This window comes from Pholis gunnellus, assembly GCF_910591455.1.
Source record: "Pholis gunnellus genome assembly, chromosome: 14".
Lineage (NCBI taxonomy): Eukaryota > Metazoa > Chordata > Actinopteri > Perciformes > Pholidae > Pholis > Pholis gunnellus.
The window spans coordinates 20,903,757-20,927,596 of NC_136541.1; the positions used below are offsets into that span (position 1 = coordinate 20,903,757).

At 42.5% G+C, this 23,840-nt stretch overlaps 1 protein-coding gene across 1 annotated transcript in view; it reads right to left on the minus strand.

Annotated features, from left to right (window-relative positions):
* LOC306706121 (uncharacterized protein) overlaps nt 1-23,840 on the minus strand; it is a gene marked incomplete at both ends in the record, with an annotated part of 89,793 nt that overhangs the window by 732 nt on the left and 65,221 nt on the right. Inside the window, 7 exons of the mRNA XM_079173031.1 lie at nt 3,175-3,267; nt 9,730-9,789; nt 11,562-11,803; nt 12,661-12,720; nt 14,225-14,318; nt 15,613-15,804; nt 17,551-17,912. Of these exons, the coding sequence (XP_079029157.1) occupies nt 3,175-3,267; nt 9,730-9,789; nt 11,562-11,803; nt 12,661-12,720; nt 14,225-14,318; nt 15,613-15,804; nt 17,551-17,912 (1,103 nt within the window). The remainder of the gene's footprint in view (nt 1-3,174; nt 3,268-9,729; nt 9,790-11,561; nt 11,804-12,660; nt 12,721-14,224; nt 14,319-15,612; nt 15,805-17,550; nt 17,913-23,840) is intronic.

The following is a 23,840-nucleotide window of genomic DNA, read 5'->3' on the forward strand; positions in this document are numbered from 1 at the left end:
TGCAATGCAGCTACACTTCAGCGTCCACTCTGTCCACTTTAGGAAATCACCGTCATTAACATGCACCTGGTGCAGTAATAGAGGATGCAGTCTGTACAATACGGTGGTGTATGTGGGGGAATGGACACAACACAGCAGATGCTGCACTACCTGCCCATGCTGCATACTTTTGACAGGCTGGTAAACGATGCTCTGTCTATGCTTATGAATCAACACAGGCTTTCATTGGAGGAAGCAAGAAGCCAGTTATGAGATCGTCGCCCCATCATGAGTGTGTGTGTGTTCAGTATCACAGGCAGCTGATGGATTTTAGGAGGCAGTGGCCTGTCTGACAGCGTGTGATGAGATCAATCAAATATACATGTGTGTGATGACGGACAGGAGGACAGACAGTCGCTAACTGTGACCCTCAGAGCTGTTGAAATTGTGTTAGCAAACAAACCATGATTGCTTTCCGATTGGCCGATTGACATTAGAGCGCTCCCTCATTAGAGGCTGCTTGACAGGTTCTAACATTAATCACCTGATTTTATAATACAACATGAATATTTGAATTCTTAACAGCTAATCTAAATATTCATGATGTCATTGCAGACTGAGAAACACACCCATGACTTCAGTGGATATAGAACATTTTAATATTGGTGAAAAATAAGCCTACTGCAGTACATTCCAATGAGTTTGTTTTGTACTATGATATTACTCTTTTACAGGATTGTGTATTGTGTTTTGTATTTGCTGGCTTTATGTGGAACACACTTTAGGAAAAAGAAGGTTTTTATCACATACATGTATGGAGCAAATATATAATGTTTGTGTGCATGTTAATCCACTTTCAGCAGGTCGCTTAAATACTCTCTTAAAGGGGAACTACACCCATTTGCAAAATTCCTTCCTGTTATTCCTATGGTCCAAGACAGTCCAAAAATATTAGTTAACATTAACAATTATCTCCCAAATCCAATACTAGAGGGTTTAAACACAAATTTGGAACTACTTCATAGATAATATATTGGGAAAGATGTTATGGATGTTAAAGATGTTATGGATGGCATCCACGGGAATGTTGTATATGGCTACATTTTCTGTTTCACAACTGAGATCAGTAGAAAAGAGTTACGCTCATTTGAGTGTTAAAAAAGGAAAGACAATCTCTTATTCATTATCTATGGAGTAGCTCCACTTCATACTGGATGTTCTCACACATTTAAGACTTCCTTCTCTGGTTTCTGGCTTGCAGAGAGTAGCTCATGTTCACCAATATTGATATATCCTTTTTGGAATTCTTCGTTTAGGTGGTGTTCCCCTTTAATATTTACTTATTGCACATGTGTTGTTTTTACATGTGTATGTAAACAACAATACAATACAACATACCTCATGTAAATAAAAAATGAGACAAAAATGGGCAAGACAAAGTGAAGATTAAAATAAACATCTGCATAACAATAAAGGTGCGTTCACACCAAACATTGCGCGAATTATTTGCGCGATTAGATTACATACAAAGTCTATGCACAGACACGATGAGACTGGAGTGACGCAAATTGGCGATGGAGCGGCGCGAATGGCGCGATAGCCTATCAGCGTTGAGATGTTTCTCCTGTCATCACTGATGTCCTGCCGTTGTTGAATCAGGAAACAAATTCTGTAGCCGTCTGTGTTCACCCAGAGCTCTACGATCCCTCATATCAATAGAGACCGGACCAAACTATGTGTATAAATGTGTGTGTAAACCATATGGTACCAACAATGAAAAAGACGCTGCCGTATTTACATCTATGACGTTATTTTGAGTGTTGATGGAGCTGCTACAATGTTAGCATAGCCTAGCACCGATCGATCTGAGCTCAATTGAGAAAACAAGCATTTTAAAAGTTATTTGCTTCTCGTCTTGCAGAGAGAACTAACAAAACATGAATTCAGACTTTTTACAAATCGGCATCATTACGTAATTATTTCGGCATCCATTTTATCGGTTTATTGCAGTTAAATCACAGTAAAATCAGTTTGTTTTGTGTTCATACAGCTGTAGTAAACAGCCGACGTGTGGCTTGCTAGACACAGTGAATACAGCTCAGTGAAATACACGGAGCTGCTCCAGAACCCAGACAAGACAGCGTTTAGTTTCGCGGGATATCTGGGACTTCCACAACAAGTACTCAGCAGAAATAGAGGATATTTTTTCCATGGTTGATGGCGGAAATAAATGGTGGTCAGTTGAACGGCTTCCAGGGCAATAACCACGTCCCCTCTCCGGCGCAAATGGTGTGATTCACGCGAATTACAACAAATGGTCCCCAGCGAAGTGAACGCGGCGCAAATTAACGCGTTTGGTGTGAACATGGCATAATAGTACAAAGGGTTGAGAGGCATTGGTTGATCATGAGGAAAGGGACGAAACAGCTGCGTTAGAAACACCTGGGCTCTGATTGGTTGTTTTCCTTCGGGCAGTGGAATCTTGTAAATGCCATTAGGAGCACTATGAGGAGGCAGAGGAACCTGATTTTTTCATAGATTATCTATGTTGTGTACTACTGTCAATATATAGTGACAGTTTGAGCAATTATGATAAAAAGTTATTTTCATTAAAGTTACCAACTGCAGCTTTAAAACTGTTAAGAGTTGCTATTATCGTGACATCGGTCCGGCCTCTAGCTGTATTTGATGTCACATTCTTGGACACTATGAGCCGATTCCTGTATACCCTTTTGCATTTGGTTTAATTGATGAGAGACAGCAAAGTGGTGGTTGTGAGGGCAGCCCAGAGACGGACTATGATAGTGCAGCAGGTGTTTGGAGCAGATGGGAGCAACATCTGGAAGGGTGGACAGAGAGACCTGTAGTCAGGTCCGTTTGAGTGAAATCAATCCAAAATGCCAACAGAGAGGAGCCATGAATGCGCTGATTATAGTGCAATCATTCTTAGTTGCTTTGAAAATTATGCTTCTGGGTAAATACAGCCCAATCGGGTGTAAGAGATACATGTTTCCAGCCATGGTGAACCAACATTACATACTAGGAACACAGATTCCTCATCATTTTTAATGGCTGGGATCAAAAAAGTACATCCTCAATTGATCACAATTTTTGAGCAATTGAGGGTCTATAAGCTTGTAATATGATGCGCATCCACCCTCACCAGAGTCTCCCTCCAGCTCCAGCAGTACTTACTTTGCCACCTCCAGGGACATGTTTGATATTGTCCTTGGAGCCACAGCGAGACGTGATATGGCTGAAGTCCAGCTTTTTGTGCACTATCTGAACCTAAAGACAGGCAGGCAGACACACACACACACAAGCAGGAAAGTGAGGAGGTAAAGAAAGAAAGAAAGAAAGAAGGGCATGAAAGGCAGACAGACAAGAGCAGCAGAGAAGAGCAGATCAGCTGGCAGCTTAAGTTAACAGGAAACAGAGTGGCCTTGCTCTGTAAGTATGGAAGAGGTTCTGTCATTCAAATCAAAGGATTCGTTCTACACACCAGTTTGGTGATTATCTGTATGTGATAAATTTATCAGCACATGGCACTGTAGAAATGGTGTAGGGACCTAATGCAAGGAAATCACGGGTTGAAATACAGGGTGCAGCTGATGAGACGGATTCTTAAAGGACAGGTTTGTGAATTCCTACCAAAAATCAATGCTGACGTATCAAAAGATGGAGGTTACTGACTGAATGACAACAGATGCTTCCATAATCAGTAACAAAAACTGAGCACAGGACAGACAATGGAAGGGGAGACGGAGCACATGCAACAGAATATTACACGGGACAGTCAGTGATTTTGTGTTAATGCATACCGTTCTAAGCAGAGAAGCGACTAATACAGGCATGTGGAAGACAAAAGATGTTGCTTCTACATAATACCGATCAGCCTGTTGTTCTGCCATGAAGAATGACTTAAGCACAAACTACATGTTGCATGAATGGGTTGGTCAGGATTGTCTGGATTTCCTTAAAGCGATACATAGAGATTTAGAGTTCAACCCATTGGTTAACTTAAGTATTATGTGATGACCAAAATAACTCATGTGGGATGCGTTGGATTCCATGTTGTTGATACTTAGATTAAAAGCAGGGTAAATAGTTTCGCAGCAAGGGTTATATCACAACGACACCAAAAAGAGCCAGAAAATCCAAGAAAAGTATAAACACAACACAATATAAATGAATCAGCATCTCAGGTTTCAAAGGGACACTATTAATATTGATAAATACAAATCAAGTGGGCAGTAGGATGAAAATGATTTGCAGTTCAGCAGTGCCGATGCACTTGAGATACATGTGGATTGGTGTCTGTTTTCACAACAAGAGATCTGAAGCGTGAATCAGAAAGTGTTGGCATCTTGATAGAGACACACAAGCTACCCTTCAGAACAGTATGAGACGCACCGAGCTTTTAAGTAACTACAACGTAATTACCGTTTCACAACGTTAACCACGCGTTACAACGTTAACCAGAACCGTTTCAGTGTTAAACATACATTGCAATGTTAACTGCGAATGCTTTACAACGCACAAACCTTCAGTGTCAAGATACTATGCTGTCATTAAAGTGACATGCGAGTGCTTCTGCCCAAGCAACAAAATATGAATATATTTGATCTCATAATAGGATGAGATCAAGTTGAGGCTGAAAAGCTACTTTCCTTGATTTGATGCTATTTTTAGCCCAAACTAGAGTGTAAAAACAGTAAACCATAAGATCTGTGAAAGTTAAGAGGTTTGGAGGTTGGTGCATCCCACTTGAGAAGAACTTTGGATTCAGTCCCAACAAAAGGAGTAAACGACTACGACACCCCACTGTCATCTTTAATACGCATCATCCATGATCTCACTTTTGACATAATGATAGTTGCTTACTGCCACTCAACATGACCGACAATGAGGAGTCAGCATGCAGGATTCAAACTATTAACCTACCTGGGACATTTTAGTCCCTATATTCTCCTCCCCAATGGCTATTTTAATGGCTCATTTTCTCAGGAACTTGTTGTATTGCTTTAATCAAATAAGCTCACATTTATGCAATGGTCAGTTGTTTGTATTGTTCTACCACTGAGGGAAAAGAGGGACTCACCCCACCCCTCTCTCACACTAACATAAGCTCTCCCCATTGTGTTGCGATATTGGTTTCTTTGCCTCGGTGGTTGTATCGTAAAAAACCCTGCAGACTATTGACGCCTTCCTCCATTCTCTCCGTCTCTGTCTCAGTCTCTTTCTCCAGGATGAAAATGGCATGATGACGCAGGTGGCACCAGCAAAGGATGACTCACTGCGCAGTTAGCACACGTGCGCTTAACGCATGATTGCGCACACACATAGCCGCACACACACACACACACACACACACACACACACACACACACACACACACACACACACACACACACACACACACACACACACACACACACACACACACACCTGTAGCTCCAAGGTTCTTGTTTATAATGTCTCCTCAATTTTAGTGAGGAATGTTGCTAATGCAAAAAAGGGACGCAGCAGCATGCTGAACATGTTTCGCCATATTATTATTGTGCAAGTGAAGAAAGGTGACCATATTTCATAGTGTCACATGTCTGATGACTTCACTCATAAGATCCTTCTCAGGATACCTTTTGTGCCTATGTGCTTTGTGCACTCCTGCACATCGTGCACATCGTCTGCAACCAGTAATGTGTCGTCCTGTGCAGTGGGTGCACTGGACAAATCTGCAACTGGCAGCTTCCTTTGTCATTGGTTGTTCTTGGACGCAGTTGAGAGAAAAAGTGCTCGGCTTCATGGAAGCACAGACCAGCAACCTACGTAGCTACACACAGCCAGTTAGACTGTAAACAACAATATTTCAAATTCCAAAATCTATGACATCACTCATGACTCAAAGCTAGGGTTGGTAATCTTCAAAAACAGTTTTTGTCGTAATTCTCTTTATTTCTTGACAGCAGTCAGTAAATCAAATGCTCTGACAAAAAAATAAAGACATCTGGTATCTTTGATTGTCAGTAATAAGTCTGTCCAATCATTTTGTTCAGCCTGAATGAAGTGATTGGACGGGCTACCTGCCTGTCTACCTTCCTACATTCTGCCAATGCACACATTGCTCGTCACCAGAGTCTTCCACAAGCTGCTATCTTGAAAGCTGTGAGTACTAACAATGACCATGTTTGCTTTTTACATTCATGTTGGTCATTGGAGGCCTGAAGGGACAGGTTCGCACCTTTCTTGCTATATTTAGCAACTTTAGGAGCGAGTTAGTTGATAGCTACTTTCACTAGAAAAGACTTGGCAACACTGGCTTGTGTTTTTCTTTTGGATAATTAAAAAAATCTGGCGTACTCTTGCAACTATCTCAACACAACCAACCCTAGCTTAAATTGTGGGGGTTTGTAGTGGCGTGTGCAAGAGCATGTAGACTGGTGCAAAAGGCATGTAGAAGTCATTTGTGTGTTTTACAGTGACATCATTTGGGCTGTAATTTAGTTTAGACTGCACGGCTGACACTGTGGCGAGCAACACGGTTTGTCAACATGTCTGTTCACCCTCTACACCTCGAACACTCCAGATACAAATCCAAGCCTTGAAACCTGCAGAAGTTTCTCCGATGACTCTGCAATTGTGGGCTGCATCGGTGAAGGGGAGAAGGCAGAGGACAGGGGAGCAGTGGACTCCTTTGTTGAACGGTGTGAGCTGAACTACCTGCAGCTTCACACTGGCAAGACAGAAGAGTTGGTGGTTCACTTCAGCAATCAGATTTCCATCCAGGGGGACAGAGGTAGACACTGTGCAGGACTAGAAATACCTGGGAGTTCACCTGGGCACCAAGCTGGACTGGGCTAAGAAAATGCTGTCTAAGAGGTGGCTCTACTTTCTGCAACACCATGCTGAGGACGTTCTACCAGTCTGTGGTAGCCAGTGCTACTCTCTAACATAACCAACAAGCTAATCAGGAAGGCTGGCTCTGTCCAGGGAGTGGAGCTGGGTTCTTCAGTGGTGGTGTTAGAGAGGAGGATGCTGTGCATCATGGACAGTGACTCTCACTAGTGCTGGGCGGTATGACCAAAAGTTAGTATCACGGTATTTTTTAAGATTCTGGCGGTTTCAAGGGATTTTATTTTTCCTTGACTGTGTTTTTATATAGGTTTATAATGGCTTACTCTGCTGTCAGGAGTACATAGAATATAAAAACATTTGAATGTCATCGAGCATAAAGGCTTTGCTTACTATAGGGTTTGCTTGTTTGTACGTATAATGTTGGGATAGCAGTTTGGCTGAAGTATTTTCACCCCAGTAAGACATACCTTGAATCCAGTGTTGTAATCATTGCTCTGAGACCTTCTTTCTCAACTGTCTGTAGCGGGACCATGTCCTTGCATAGCTGGATCATTATTGCGTTCGTAATGTCGATCCACCGCTTGCTTTTCTTGTCATATGCAGTGCCTCGAACAAATGCCTCTTTAAGCGATGTGTGACCCTTTGACTTCACTGTGTCACTCGCGTTAACGTTACTGGTTGACGACCGTAATCACACTCTTGGTATTCCAACACGTTTTCTGCTGAGGTGATAGAGTGAGTTGCTCGTGTTACCACCAGCGGCTACAACAGCAGACACAGCTCCTCTCTTGGGCACAGACTCTCTTGGTGCATCTCCGGTCTGTCTTTGTTCATCCTGCATCGCTCTGTTCTTTAATGTAATGTTACTGTAACGACAGAGCCTCTCCCAGCTGTTCACAGACTGTTGTGCTAGCAGGCTAGTTAGTGAGCTGTACCCAGCATGTCGTTCGGCGGTGTAATTTTATAAATGTACAATTATTAGTGTTGCAAATTGTTTATGTGTCACAGCAATTCATTAACAGGGCAAAACAGCACGACACAACAGTTTGTGTTATAAAGTTATAACCATGATTAGGGGTCCCTCTCAATACACGTAAGACAAGTAGCTCCGACCGCAGCGCCTTTAGCAGCGAACAATATATTTAGCTGCCTGTTGAAGAGTGACAGCAGTTGTTTCAGCTATGAAAAATTCATATCATATGGGAAATTAAAACCGGTATACCGCCCAGCACCAACTCTCACCCTCTCCAGAGAGTCACAAGGGTCTCCACTTCATGTGCTGCTCACGCACCTTCAGCCTAAACTGTTACCGCCACAGGAAATCCAGTCAAACTCATCTGCCTCATGCAGAGAGACTTCTCAGCTGGGACTCTCTTTCTCTCTGGATTACCTTCATTACAGCAGGTTTACGGGACGTAATGTGCAATATCATGGACATAATCAGGGACATTCTGAACCCTACACACTTACCTGTTCTTCAGATTTGATATACATACATACATATGCTTCTCCCCATCCCTGTTACCAATATTGTTTGGCATTGTATATATTCTGGATTTATTTCATATTAGCACTTTATACTTGAACTTTTTCCTTCTTTTTTCTGCAACTGCTGCACTTTCCCTGGGGATTGATATAAACTTCTACCTTATCTTATCACAGCTGCTGCTTCAATCAGTTTCATTTAGTAAAATGGGTCATCATTCCCCTCTGGGGTGTCCTTTGGAAAGTTTTGAAATATAGGGATGTGTAAATGACGATACTTGTGAAGTTAGACAAATGTATTTAATGTGTATATAAATTGAAATGAAAGTGTCAATGAAAAGAAGTTGTTGAGTTCTGATTGAGTCTCTATGATACCGAAATCTGCTATGGAAAAGAGACACTTTGCAAGTACAAGAGGAGCGGTAGGACTAAGCTGCAAAACCGCATCAGTTTATAGAAGCAACAACTTGTTTTTGACAAGATAATGATCCCTCACTGGCATCCCATCCGCAAAAACTGCTTCTAATGTATGACGGGACGGTGTCTCTGTGTAGGTGACTGTCTCTGGGTGCCACAAGGTGCAGTAAAAGCAGAATGCTATTAGGAGCTGCCAGAAGCAATTAGCTACGCCTCATGACACTGCTGCTATCAAACTCATTTCATTTTATATGGTTTTAATGTTCAAGATAGATACTGACTGATGCTCCTTGTACAGCAAATATATTTGATGGGGCTTGTAAAAAACCAGGAACATGCATATATTGTTGGTATTAAACTGCCATGTTCAGCTAATGTTAGCAGTATTACTGGCACAGTTTGGTTACTTTGAATCTTTATTTTTTGCTCACATGAAACATTGTATCACAAGGTAAGAGCACAGTACCGTGCTAGAAGACATCTTTTGTGTTTTCTTGCTTTTGTTCATGAATGTATTAAAGTTCCAGTGTTTTGGGGATTTTGGGGAATCTATTACCAGAAATATAATATAATATTCATAACCTTTCATGATAGTTCTCCGTAGTTCTCCAACACACTTGGAAAGGGAGGAGTGAGCGCAGGTGTATTCAGTTGGTTGCAGTCTGCAGCCTCACTACTAGATGCCACTAGATTCTACACACTGTCCCTTTAAACTAAGGTTACACAGAATAACACCCACAAACACCTTTGTGGAGCAAAGACTTTTAGATTCAGATTGTATTTGGTCATGTCATATGAACAGTGATGCCGCTTTTAAGAAAGCTTATAATGAAACAACTGATATTTACTGAGCTCTTCATGTGGTGTTAACAGGTAGAATCAGCGAGGGTGTGGATGGTGCATGTGGTGAATGCAGAGGGAGGATGAATGTGTGTGTGTGTGTGTGTGTGTGTGTTTGTGAGAGTTGTGAGGGTGCAGATGGTAGGGACTCACTCTGGCCTTGGCGGCGGGGGTGGCGGGGTCTGATGCCTTGTTGTTCGGGGTGGAGGAGACCTGGGAAAGACAACAACACCCCACCTGGTCAATACAACCTCCAAGCAACCACACACCAAAACACAAAGCAGTGGGAGAGCAGGTGGAGGGAACTGACGGGTTAGCAGCTGGACCAATCAGATGAATCATTACGGCCAATCAAAGGGAGGCACGTGATTGTATGGAGAATAACAGCATGGATCAAAAAGATCAAATTCACTTGGCTGTATGAATCATTACTAGCACAAATTACACGTAAGAAGTAATTATGGGCCAATTAAATGTGAGGAAAATACATACACATACAAGTATGTGTAGAGCTGCCAATCAGATGCTCTATTTCAGATGGATGATGGCCAGTGGCATTGGATGTGACAATGAATTACAGTAGATTAGCAGCAACACGATACAGTTTGTGAGCTAGCCTCAAGTATCAGCACGAACAAAAGAGAGTCCGAATAATTACACAAGCAGAAAACAACACCAGACAAATGATTTCATTCCTGGGGATGAAAAGGTTGTCAGACCACTAAGCTCCTGTTGAATGGGACATATTAAAATACATATCAGACAAACCAATATTAGTCTCACTGGAGAGACTGAGTGAGTCAGCACCACTAATTGTGATGCATGGCGGCGATGCGTGCGTGTGCTTGTGCGTGTGTGTGTGTGTGTGTGTGTGTGAAAGTGACTTTGCTCCGACAAAACTGACAAAAAGATTGGGAGCCTGCGTTTGAAGGGGAAGGTACGACAAGGGACGGACCTGCTCCTGCAAAACACAGCACACCTGCCTGAAATAGAGTGAACGGTGCCCAAAAATATATTACAGTTTGATAGCGACAACCAGAGACAACATTTCCCTGTTGAGTGAAGGAAAACACGAGGTCAGGCCAATGTCACAGAGCCAATTAGGGGAGGCAACTGCGGCTCCTTCTCTGCACTGATCTCACTTTAACTGGCCCAGTCTGGTATAGTCTAATATATTTATAATACATTGTTGTGTGATTTGGTGAATAGAAACTAACAGATGGAGGCAGCATTAGACCAGCAGCTTTAGTGTTCTGTGAGGTAAAATGACTGCTTTTGTCAAAGTAATCTGAAAAGGTCCGTCTGACAGCAAGTTAAAGATGTGAAAATATTCTAAATACAGTGTACACTTAAACTGTTATTGATTATTTTAGGTGTCTAAAATTCGTCCACAGCAGTACATCTCTTTGCTCTCGTCTGGTGCTCCTGTCTGTTTCTACAAACTCTATCTACTGTAGTAATACTTTACAAAAATGCAAAGTATCCCTTTAACTAGAACACAGTAAATGCATACAGGAAATACATTTAACCATGAGTGTTATACTGTATTTCACTTTTTTTTGTCTTTGGTTTGTTTTAATTCAGTCATTTTAAATCTTCCTGCCGCTCAGATGTGTTTGTGTCCTCTGTGGTCATTCATTTATATGTGGTTGTACACAGTCCAGCAGCACAGTTGCTTGTCATTAAACGGTATTTATGATGATATTGTCACATGATGTTCTGATTGTTAAATAGTGACATTATCAAAGGTGAAGGGGCAGCAGCAATACTTCTTAGCAAACTAGCAGGCTCATATTCCTAATAGGAGTTGAGATTCAACATTAAACGTCTCGCCGACTGAGTCCCAGAGTAAAACATGTTCTTATGATGTACAGCTCACACTTACAAACCAACCTGATACAAGACATTCACTCAGGAACCTTGACCGTTTCCTCCCTGTTTATTATTCATTAACTGTTCTTGTGTACATCTGCTTTTTTTCCTACCTTTCCTCCACCGGGCTGGTACTTGATGTTGTCGATGGACCCGATCTTGGAGCGGACGTTCTTCAGGTCGGGTGTGGGAGCGTTGATGGGCCGGGGGGTTCGAGGAGCTCGGGGCACCGCCGGCTTCTTCTCCATTGGGGTCTGCTTGGGCACGGGGGGCTTAGTGATGATGCGGCGGCGGTGAGAGGCTTCGCCGTTAGTGGAGGCGGCAGGAGTGGTGGTGGAGGCCGGGCGAGGACGGGCTGCAGGAAGAGAAGAGGAGCCTGTGGTCTTAGTATTGATCACTGAGGTACAGATATTGATCAACATATGATTTTGTGTTTTTTACTTCTCTTATATGATTTGTATTTGCCCTTGTTGAAAGGTGTTGCAATTACATTTTTTTTTGTAAAGCACTTTGAACCATATCTCTTGTACAAAAAGTGTATTTCTATTTTTATTATAAAGCCGGGCAGACACTGATTGAGCAAATTCAGATTTTGCCAGGTTGCCTGTCATCTGATGTGCTGTTTGAGGAGGGCTACTGTTGATCTGTTATGAACTGTTTTATTTCACATATTATGGATAAAACGGTAGTCTAAAACCGTTGCAACATAAAACTAGACTTTTACGCTTTTTTCTTCTTTTCATATTTTTTACATTGTGACCAGTCAATCGATCCGAACAACTCGTCCTCGTACCTAAACGTATATAAACGTACAGTATATCTGTCTGTTGGAGACCCAGTGACAGGAGCACGCTGTGAAACGGTCACAAACTACACAGTTAGGTTTAGGAAAAGATCAATAAACTACGTTTGTTATGCAACATAGGTTATGTACGTACCCATTTCACTTTGTAAAATCAGTTAAATAAGCTAAGTAAGTTAAGTATGTTACGCACTCAGCAACAAACTATACAGAGTGTGTTTTTAAGGGGAAGATGGTCTGGATCCGTACGTGTGAACAGTCACAGGTTCTGTCTGCCCAGCTTTAGAGCTGCTTGAAGCAGCTTTGACTCAACCATGAATACATTTCTATCTATAATCTTTATTTTATTCTCGTGACATTTAGAAATTGTGTTCCTGAACTCTCTTTCTTATGTCTTCTGGTTTTCTTACCTGTAGTCTTGGGTTTCTTGGTCTCTCCCACCTTGTTGTCAGTCTTGTCATTCTTGTTCGCTGTAAGCAGGAAACACAGCGCAGTGACACATGACACTGGTACTCTTTACCAAAGACCTACACACTCCACAATCTACTGCTCTATATCAGGATCTAAAGTAGTTCTCACGTAGCTACACTTCTGGTGTTTGGACAATGTACTACACTGTGTATAACCAGGTGTATCACCCTTACAGTTTACTCACTTATCAGCAGACAGACAAAGCTCGAGATTAACTGGTGAAGAAACAAACATGACGCAGCGAAAGAGCCAGATGTTTTTCTAAGGACCAAAACAGAGTCTACTATACTGTGGTGGTCGAACACACGACTCCAAATGAATGCTATACGTTAGTAACAAATGTATAAACTGTGGGATTGTCAGCTTGACCAAATGACCAAAAGAAACCGTGTAGCTCTCAAAGGGTGATATGCAGCCCAAACTCCGTTGCCAAGCGTCTCGGTGCTCCTGTGCTTTTTTCACATATCTAAATTTGGTAATATGCAGACATTTGTGCAAAACTGGCCCCTTTCTTTGCAAATGAGCCTCATCGCAAAAACAGTCCAATTCACAGAGATCACCCTGACAGCAACACAGTACAGTGCAATTATTAATAAACTAATTATTTCTTCCCTTCATGGGTGAATTATTCATAGCTGTAATATCATTACATGTGAATCGGACGTTGGACGGGGCAGTGATGCAAGTGATGTGCAATTCATGTTGCTATCAGCGGCTGCAATCCATTCTTAGTGAATTTGCCTCAGTTGTTTCATTAATTGATTTTTTAAATACACGCTGTAGGTGATTGGCTTTCGATGGCTGACAATCCAAAGTCTTGCCTTGTCAAGGTTTCCTGCCCAACTAAATCCTTTGGCTCACATGTTAGTTGTCAACTGATCAACTGTACTGACTTGAAGATTGTGTTGATTGCAGTCTGAGCGATAAAGGAGCGACAGCTTGTCCATCATGTTGATGAGGTTGTGCTGTAGGTAACGTGGCCGTCACGTGGCAGAGGCATTATGGAACCTGACTGAACTGCTGCCACCGGGGCAACGGCCACGCAGGTAACGGAGTTCACTCATGCAGCACAAATGAAAGCGGGTGAATAAATCACATTCCCTGAAGGTGCTGAGCTGAAGTGCATAAAAGGCAGGGGGCCTGTTTGACTAGCATAGCTCTGACTGAGTCACAGCTTCCTCTCTCGGAGAGGTGAGAAACTGCTTGTGATATGCGAATAAAAATACCAGTCTGGTGTCTTCAAAAGCCAGCACTAGAATCCCATAAAACGTAACATACGGTAGCTTTTCAGTTATCCCCTTTGCCTGGAGTGGTGCCAGTTCACACCGGGAGTCATTTTTACAGCTACAGTAGAGAGTTCAGGACCCGTTGGAGAGGTCACTTTGCACTTTCAACCCGATGAACTAGCCAAAGCAGAGGGCAGATACTGTCTGTGACAACAGCATTCATATCACACAGTCAGACACTGTGGCTGTAATAGAGATGATGAAGCTCTGCACGTACCAGCAGTTTTACTTGCAGGTGTCGCAGAGGAGTCGTTCTTGCGGGGAGTGGACGCAACCTTTGGCACAGGTGGGCGTTTCTCATTTTCAGGAGTCTGGAAATCACAACGGACGACACAACAGTTAGTGAGCGAGAGTCCGTCTGTGTGTCTGCGTGAGTACTGTGTGCACGAAGGCCATGTTATCCTGTGTTCCGCTGTTATGAGAGGTCAATCTTGCAACCACGGCAGAAGCAGAGAACACGAAGGCGAAGAGGAAAAAGAAGGTGAAGACATGACATCTGACAAACAGGAGGAGAGAACAAGGAGAGATAGTCTAGGCATGTGCTGATTGGTGATTGGATAGAAGGGATGATCGCTGATTGTTTCTTCCTATGCTGATATTAAGGCAACTTTAACTAACTTCCTATCACAACATTTATCATGATTCAATGTCATTTATGGTGCTGTTAAATTCTGCGTGAACTGCTGTTTGTGTGGCGTCTCTTCCTGTTTCCTTCACCTACATTCCCCTGGGTCCTAAATCTCTCCATGTACACCTTCTTATAACCCTCTATGTACCAACATACATTTATAACAAATACCACACACATTACGGTAAAAACATTACATGTTATAGAAACCGGCCATTTTTTGTTTAATTGGAGAGATTTGGATTTGTTTAGTCGGATTTAGCACTGTGAAGTCTTGTTTTGTTTACAGAATAAATGTTGTGTGGTTCACTTTTAGCAGACAGAGAGGCTGAATCCATCCAGCTTACATTCCCGATGGTTCTCATAGACTGCAGGTCTAGCCTCCAATATGCCTGATTTTATTATTGAGTTATCAAGTGCTACACAACTTTTAGCACACAGGATGTGAGGATTCTGAAAATAACATCTGTACAGATGCTGAGTTCTGATGGTCAGAATTTCTGACAGATCATTAATAGTCTTGTGCCTTGTGTATTCTGACAATTGAGTCATGATTTCTTTAGTTTCAGAGGAACAGGTCCAGCAGCTGATTTATGCACTGCGCTAAACTAATATGATGGCTGCATTACATGAGATTTCTAGCCCATCAAAAAGATCACATATATACAATAATTGTGTAACATGGGGGTAATGAGGATCACAGTAAACACACTTATAAGCTTAGCTCGTAACCTCCGGCATTGCTTCTGGTTGATTTGAAACCAGAGATGCATGCTGGGATACAACTAGTCCACAAAAGTCATCGCCCAAAGTATCCTCGATTAACACTTCAGGGCATTTGGACTGAGCTAAGTGAGACTTTGGATTGTGGTGATGTTTCACGAGAACACAAAGACAGACGAGAACACAGACTGAGAAACCCACACTTTCACTAAAAGGGAACATGAAACATATCGACCCGTGTGTTCTTTACTCACCTTGGCCGCCTTGGCGGAGCCAGTTGCTGTCGGTGGCCGCTTGGCGGCGGTGGATGTGGTCGCCTTGGGTACAGGGCTTTTTTTATTGGCTGTGGTGGGGGAGGGGCGTTTGGCCAAGTTGGCCTCGCCATTGGTGGAGAGGGTGGATGGGCGGGATTTGGTAGAGTTTGGTTTAGTTGAACCCACATCAGGCTGGTGATAATGGAATTAAAAGAAGCCAAAACACGGTAAAAAGAACAGAGGGAGGGAAAGAAAGAAAAAGGAGGACAGATCGAGATTGAGAAAGAAAAAAGCAGAGATGAAATCACTGGTTGCCATGACAGCGTGATATGGCAGCAAAGCTAGCAACCATATGACAATCATAAAATAAAATCTGACATAAAGTTAGCAATGTATAGCCACTTTTCAGAGCTCATGAGTAGTAAATTATAAAATTATAAGCCTCAAATCTGATGAAATGAGCGGCCATCCAAAATTAGCATATGATATGGAAATCAGGTCTCAGATAAAATGATAAACAATATTTAGCACCTCCAAACACATACTCATGGCACAGAAAGTGGCAGAGCAACTTCACCAAACGGTGCTGAGAGCTTGGTGACGAGGTGACATCTAGCTGTGACTAGCTAGTGAAATACTGTAGCGGGCGAGCTAACTGCTTACATGCTCGCCGCCTGGGAACATGCTAGCTCTAGTCAGTCACAACAGCTCTCAAAGCTTATGTATATTTTCTCTGTACTGAACTGATAACTCAATCCAAACATTTGTTCTGAGGGTTACACATCATTGTATTCAATTCAGAGTTATTGAAGAGGGGAAAACAGCTCTCCCAGATAGCCACCTGTCAGCTAGCAAGCTTGTTAGCTTGGTTGCTCACGGGACAAGCAAACAAGCTTGCCTCTTTGGTGGTGCAGTTTATACTCTGATTCAGTCAATGAATCCATCGATGTGTCAATCAAGAGAGAATAACATGAAACCACTTTGATAATCGATGAATCCATTATTTCATCAATTCATCAATTCAGCTGGTCATTTATTGGGATTCGCTGTTATTCTTAGTTGGTCGAACTAAACGGGCCGTTTGATGACATCGTCTCGAGCTTTAGAAAACTATGATGAACATCTTAAACTGTTCTCTGGCATTTCCATTTCAATAATTCCATAATGAAAATAAAGGTTTGTTGCAGCCCTGACTAAAGAAAGTGGATGGTGCAACACAGCTAATAGGCAATGATAGCTTCCTCCACTTTGAACTCTCTGGCTTTCCATTTCTTCAAGATGGTTTGCTTCTGGTGTTTGCAAAATAGAACTTGACAAGAAAGGACAATTATTTAACAAATCCTCTGATTGTGGTGGTTCTACTTTAAAATTCAGGAGTGAATTTAAGACACACACACACACACGCACATAGGAGACCATTAAAGGCAGCAGAAGCAGTGCACTGACGCCTCCATGTGTGTGAACAGGCAGGGGGGATCTGTGTGTCTTGCTCAAGGATACTTGACCAGGCTGTCGTTGGACACACCGGCTGTGGCGGAGGTGAACGCTATGACCTCTGGGTAGGGCTGCACAATTAATCGAATTTTAATCGCGATCACGATTTTGGCTGCCACGATTAAATGAGCATGATCGTCTGCGATATTGACGTTTAAAATACGTGCTCTGCTACATATCAAATCAAGCGCTTCCTCAATTAACAGTCAGCGAACGAGATGAGAGCTGTCATGCGCGCACCCTGTAGAAGTAGAAGAGTAGAGAGACAGGAGCTTGAAGGTCGAGTACTTGTGCTTAATTTATTTACATGCCAGCATGTCACGTCTGTCACTACATGGTCGCGCGTTTACATTTCCCCTGCTCTCTGTATCGCGCAGAGATACCCCCCACCCCCCACCCCCCCCGTGTGTGGACAGCAGTAATCTGCGTGTGAGTGTGACCCACCTTGCTCTTGCCGTCGGGGCTCGGCAGGGTCTTGCCGCCATTGCCTGACGGAGACTTGGCCGTCCCTTTCCCCCCCTTTTCCTCCTTCTCCGCCAGCTTCTTCTCCTCCTCCTTCTTGTCATCTTTGTTGGTCTTCTCCGGCTTGTCCACCTTCTCGGCCTTCTCGTTGGCCTTGTTGCTTTTCTCCGCGTTCATCTTCTCCACCTCGTCTTTGAGGATCTTCTCAGACTTCTGGTTCTTGTCCGGGCTGGTGTCCTTCTTCTGCTGCTCGTCCTTCTCTTTCTTGTCAAAGTTGTCGAACTTGTCCGCCTTGCTGGACATGATGTCCGTCTTCTCCTGCTTGTCCTTGTTGTCCGATTTCACTGTGAGAGAAACGTCAGCATCAAAGCTCATTTTACCAAAGATTTGTAGAAAAAAATGATTCAACATAATTCTAATAAATGTCTTTAAAGTTGTCAACATACACCAACAATTTTGACCGCAAATATATGAACACAATTCTAGTTCATACGCTCTATGAGTCTCCCCCTGCTGGCCAGTAAAGAGAATGCAAGTTTTAAGATACTTCCGCGTCAGCAGAACTGGAGGGCCTGGTCACTTTTGGCATTATGACACTACTTCTGCCTTTCCTTCTGAGAGATAAATTAATCATTTGCGTGTCCACAAGAGGTAAACAAAAGCCCCTTCAAGGATTGGAACATATCCGGTCTGTTGACGGTTTGAATTCCTTATATATAATAGCATGCTATTAAATGATAATGTTTATAAGTGATCAGCACTAAGCATGTAAAGTGACAACCAACAGAACGTTTGGTTACTGCACAAACTACACAGTCAGGCACCTGACTAATGAGACAGCGTCTTCTGAGGAGATTTCTCTAATGTGTAGGACACAATCACATGAAATAAACAATGCTAACTGTAACTGCACTTTGGCTATTTAGAGCTTTGAATGTCCACGTGGGTGATTTTATGAAGGTCGCACCAGCAGATCATTGTGGGTCTGGTTGATAGACAGGACAAGCCCAGTTATTCCATCGCTGTGCATTATGCAAGTGAGAGAGGTCACATCCAACCCTGACAGAGGAGGTGAACAGACTGTTATGTAAGTTTATATCCTGGCCTCATTGATTTCTCACCATTTTTCTAAATTTCACAGCTCCTCTTTCTCCTTTCTCTCTCCTACACTTGGTGAGCTGTCTGCAAAACAAAGATATCTTTGGGCCAATTATCACAGGTGAATATGTCCACGTTTTCTGTTTGGAAGACGTTATTATTTTGTCAAGCCAATCAGTAGTGCCGGACATCCCCACCATCCCCCCCTGGTTGCGTCAGAGGACACCGTGCCCTGTGGTTGGGGTTAATTTGACATTTTTCACAATAATCAAAAAGTGATACAAATGGAGGAGACTTGCACAGCTGAGTCTGTCTCTTCTGTTCTTCATGTGACTTTTTCCGTCGTCACTTTTCTCGCTGTGGCGCACCTTTCCTAACCCTGCCTACCAACTCCTGATAAGGGTGTTCTTTCAAGTATTCTTTGTGTTGTTAGGCATACTACTTTTACGACAGTAAAAAATCGGAGTCACGTTTCTTCTTCCATCTCTGCTTTAGTTTGAAATCATATGTGGACACCCACTACTTATACTTGATTTATCACCTGTGGAGCCAGCCTCCAGAACTATTGTGTACTTCAACATCTAGTCTCTCCCCATCCACTCATGATGCCCGCGAGAGACAGCGACAGAAAGAGGGGAGTGAGGAGGTGGGAAGTCGAGCTGCTATACGGGAGACAGGATGTAGCAAGTAGGGAGCGAGTGGAGAAAAAAAAAAACATTCTTTTTTTCCAGGGGTGGTGAGGTTTGGAATAGGACAGTGGTGAGAAATGTCGCGGGGCAGTAGAATGGGGATAGAAAATAAAGGGCGCAGCTGTGTGTTTTGTCCTTTAGAGGGCTTGGCCTTTGAGTGAATTGTTTTATCCTGAGGAAGGCTGGGGTTTAGTCAATGACATGCCTTCTGACATTTAAAGCTAGGTGGGTCATTTATTTTAGAAACCTTTTTTGCAATATTTGTTGAAAGTCTCATCCCGACTGCAATCAATAAAAAAAAAAGGCTCTGACCAAAAAAAAAACAAATCTGGTATATGTGGACTGTAATAACCAATAAACCAATCATTTCATCCTGCCTGAATGCTTGCTCGTCGATCGAGTTTTCCACAAGCTGCTATGTTAACAGCTGTGAGTACCAACAGTAGCCATGTATGTTGATCACAGAAATGAGATCATTTTGGGGGCGTGGCTTTGGAGGAAGGCCTGAAGGCACGGGCTGTCTGTGTTGTCGACTTGGTAACTTTTTCGCTAGGATTAGCAACTTTTGGAGCTAGTGCTGCTAGCTACCTTTATTGGAAAAGAGTTGGGCTGGTTTTTAGGTTAGATACTTCTAAATATAGCGTACTCTTGATGGTTTAAGTATGTTTACTCTTGTACTTCTTAAAGGGGTACTCCTGTGATTTAGTCCCCATAATGTTGGTGGAAAGAAGATAGATCAAACATGACATCCCGACTTTTAGTTGTTATGGGTCCAAGATGATGTTTTCTGTACTCCTATGATGTGTATAGTAGGTTTCCATTAAAGTTATGTTTTCTTAGATTTAGTTCAAGTTCTATTTAACCTGAGTGTGCAGATGAGAATTCTATTTTCTCTTAAAAAGTGTGTCATTTATTCATTTTTTAAAATTTGAATTTGAAGTTTGTGTGCTTGGTTTCAGTTTTCATCTGCGTGCCAGGATTATGAAAACACCACACGGGGTCATCTATCCTCCTCCTAGGAAGCACAAGGTCAGCAGCTTCGATGCTGCTAACAGCTGATTCATGATGTGATGAGCACGGAGCGAGAAGGAAAAAAAAGAAAGAAAGACGACAAGGATAAACACGGTAACAGATGGAGTTCGGGAGGTTGATTGGGTTCAGGACAGACGGCCAGCGGCACAGAGGGATGGGACAGAAAGAGACAAGGGGCTCTTTGTTGCCACCAAGACACCTCTTACATAACAGTGACACTGGACAGGCCTACGCTGTGCCCTAATGTCCACTCATTTCCCCTCTGAGCTGACGTTTGCTGCGTGACAACTGCTCTATCTCCACTCTAACGATGCCAATTTTGCTGCCAGCGTGTTTTTTTCTCCAGCAATCAAGGCGGCGACATGGAGCATGTCTCTCTAGGATGACGGCTGCCGTCGTTACGTTGGTTTTAAACTGTGGTTGCGACCAAACCAGAGTTCAAATCAGATCATCAGGTGTGGCCATGCAGGCAACGGAAAAAGCAGAAAAGGCTAAAGTGTGTTGTGAGTCAGTCTCAGTGTGGAGTTTGGTTCTGTATCCTGTTCTCACTGTTGGTCAGACGCTATTGTTTTGTCGTGCTTTATCAGGCTGGAATGAATCACGCTGATGCCGACTCGTCACTTGCTGCAGCTGCTTCACAAAGCCTCCCAGTGACACCTACTTGTCCTCATGAATTTTAATGTCCTCCACTGTTTTGGTCCTGGCGCCTGACAGAGAAAATATGCTACAATATTATCCATTTCATTTTCAGGACTAAAACAGAACTAAAAAGACTCTATGGTGTTTAATGCTCATTACAACTGTAGTTCTTACGTGTGCCTTATTCCAAAGAATACCGAGGCATTCTGTCTTTAATCTCTTCTGGGTGGCAATTCTACTAGACAATGAAATCCAGGCTTTAAAGAGAACCACTGATGAAGCATTGCTGTTTCATCGTCGGACTCATGATTGACAGTTCAAACAAAGATCCAAATCAATGCAGCAGGAGCAGAGATATCAGATGAGATATATTCAAATAAAACAATCTCAAGTTAAAGTCCACCAATGAGGTTTTTTTGGGAGCTTTCAACCACATCTCGTTAGGCCCGTTCACATGACCCTAATATTCCACTAATAATCAGAATAAAAAAGTAACCACCTCAATGGGAAGCGACTGTTCTTTAATCAGGTTGGATTGGTGTTCAATTGGATTGGTTGATAATCTGTTCAATAGGAAAATTGTATTTTCTGATTACCATGTAAATACTCAGTCCAATCGTTTCTCTGTGGATAAAATGAATAGATTATTTGAATTGAATTCAATTGAATTTTCTCGTAAAGTTCTTCTTCTTCTTCTGTTATATATCCAGCAGATAAAAAGCTTTACAGTGGGCAGAACCACTTTGTACAAGACAAAAGAATTGATTTGGATTAAATGTTTTAGGGCATCTTATGGGCACCTCATTATAATTAGTAAAGTTGGAATTTTCTAATCAGAACGATTTCAATCGGGTAGAAGAAATATTGTCCGTGTAACCACAGCTACGGTCTCGTAGATGGACTTCGTGATCGTTACTGTCACATTCAAATAATGCGTCACTCTCCAATTTCAGAGATTTACGTAATACAGTGAAAAAGAAGTCTGATGGGGTAAGAAACACAAGCGGTGCGAGGAGGAGACAGGATGTGACCCCTCCAGGTTAGACTCATTTATTTAGACATGATGGAGAATAAAATGATTACCCAAACTGTCCTGTGAACATCCATCATAGTTTAAAGAACGACTTCCTGCTTTAACTTTCAGGCAGTGGCGGCTGGTGGAACATGTTCTCGGTCGGGCTGTGCCACATCCAATCAATTTCAGCAAACATTCCAGAATGATTTAATGTAAACAAATGAAGGTATCAAACACGCATTACTACTTTGCAGTTAAATATTTAACATTTATTCCAACACGAAAAAAAGCAGTAAATAACACTTTGACAAACACGTCAGGAAATCTTATTTTAGTCACAGTATAATGTAATAATATATATATATATCATACAATAATATTCAGTATAATATAAAACACACACACACACAGCTTCTACAGTGTGGCCCACAATGTGCAAGCAAGCACGAACGCAGCAGAAACACACTCTGCATCTGCAGCACCAGCATTCACAAACTGCTGATTATGGACGTAACCTGAACATATTCTCTACACCCGGCAACACACCTCCACTTCATGACAAATACAGACAAACGGAATACAAGCAGTTTGCCTTCATAGCAGTCATCCTGCTGACGCTGGACACTGTATCGGTGGCTGCCCAATAAATGGCAACACACAAATAACAAAACATAAAGGGCCACATAATGAAATCAACTTAACGCTAGCCCGTGATTAACTAATGAAATATGCTAGCTGCTAGTCTACTCTCCATAGCAACAGCCTGTCCACTGCAACCACCTCGGTTTGTGCAGGCAGCCCAGGAGGGTCTATTATTTTATTGTATATTTGATCATTTAATAATGAATGTGTCACTAAATTTCATATTGGCCTAATTGATGGTCATTATATAAAAGCAATGACTCACTTCAGGCAGTGATATGTTTTGATTCCATCACAGCTAGGGGGCGTCATCACATTATCATAATATAGCAAGGCCTGTAGTGAGCTATTGCTTAAAGATGCTATGCTTATACATACAGTAGGGCGTCACTATTCTACTAGAGCCCATTAATGTACCGCTGAAACAAACCTCTGGCTCCACTGCTCACACTACAGTAGTTTACATTGCTGTATAACTCACTCTGCAGCACCAGCAGTATGAGTCATGCAACATGAAACCGCTGGCTGTGAACACAGGGTCCATCTAATACTACACTACAATAAACAGATGCTGGTGACCAGCTGTCCGAGTGTGTGTGTGTGTGTAACAGAGAGAGAGTGAGAGAGAAATAGAGAAAGAGAGCGAGAGAGTTGACGGCCACGTAAATCAGAGCATGACTAACATACACGGACATGGAGCTGGAGCAAGGATACGTTACTGCAGGCAGCCTGCTCAACACACACACACACACACACACACACACACACACACACACACACACACACACACACACACACACACACACACACACACACACACACACACACACACACACACTTTCTCCCTTTCTGTCTCACACACACATGAAACCAGTCAGAGTATTGATCGCTATAGCCCCTGCTTGCTAGCACGATAGCTATCAAGCTACCGCAGTGAGAGACAGGACAATCAATAGACTGATAGACAGAGTAATGAACCACAGGACCTACAGTGCACAATCTGATGTTATGCTCCATGACATTGCCACACTGGTCAAGAGACACAAACTATGCTTCACTTTTGTTAAAGCCCTCTTCAATTCTATTCAGAAGTATAAATAAATACTTTGCATCAAAACCATTCATGCCAGCAGAGATGCAAATCTGCGACAGTTGCA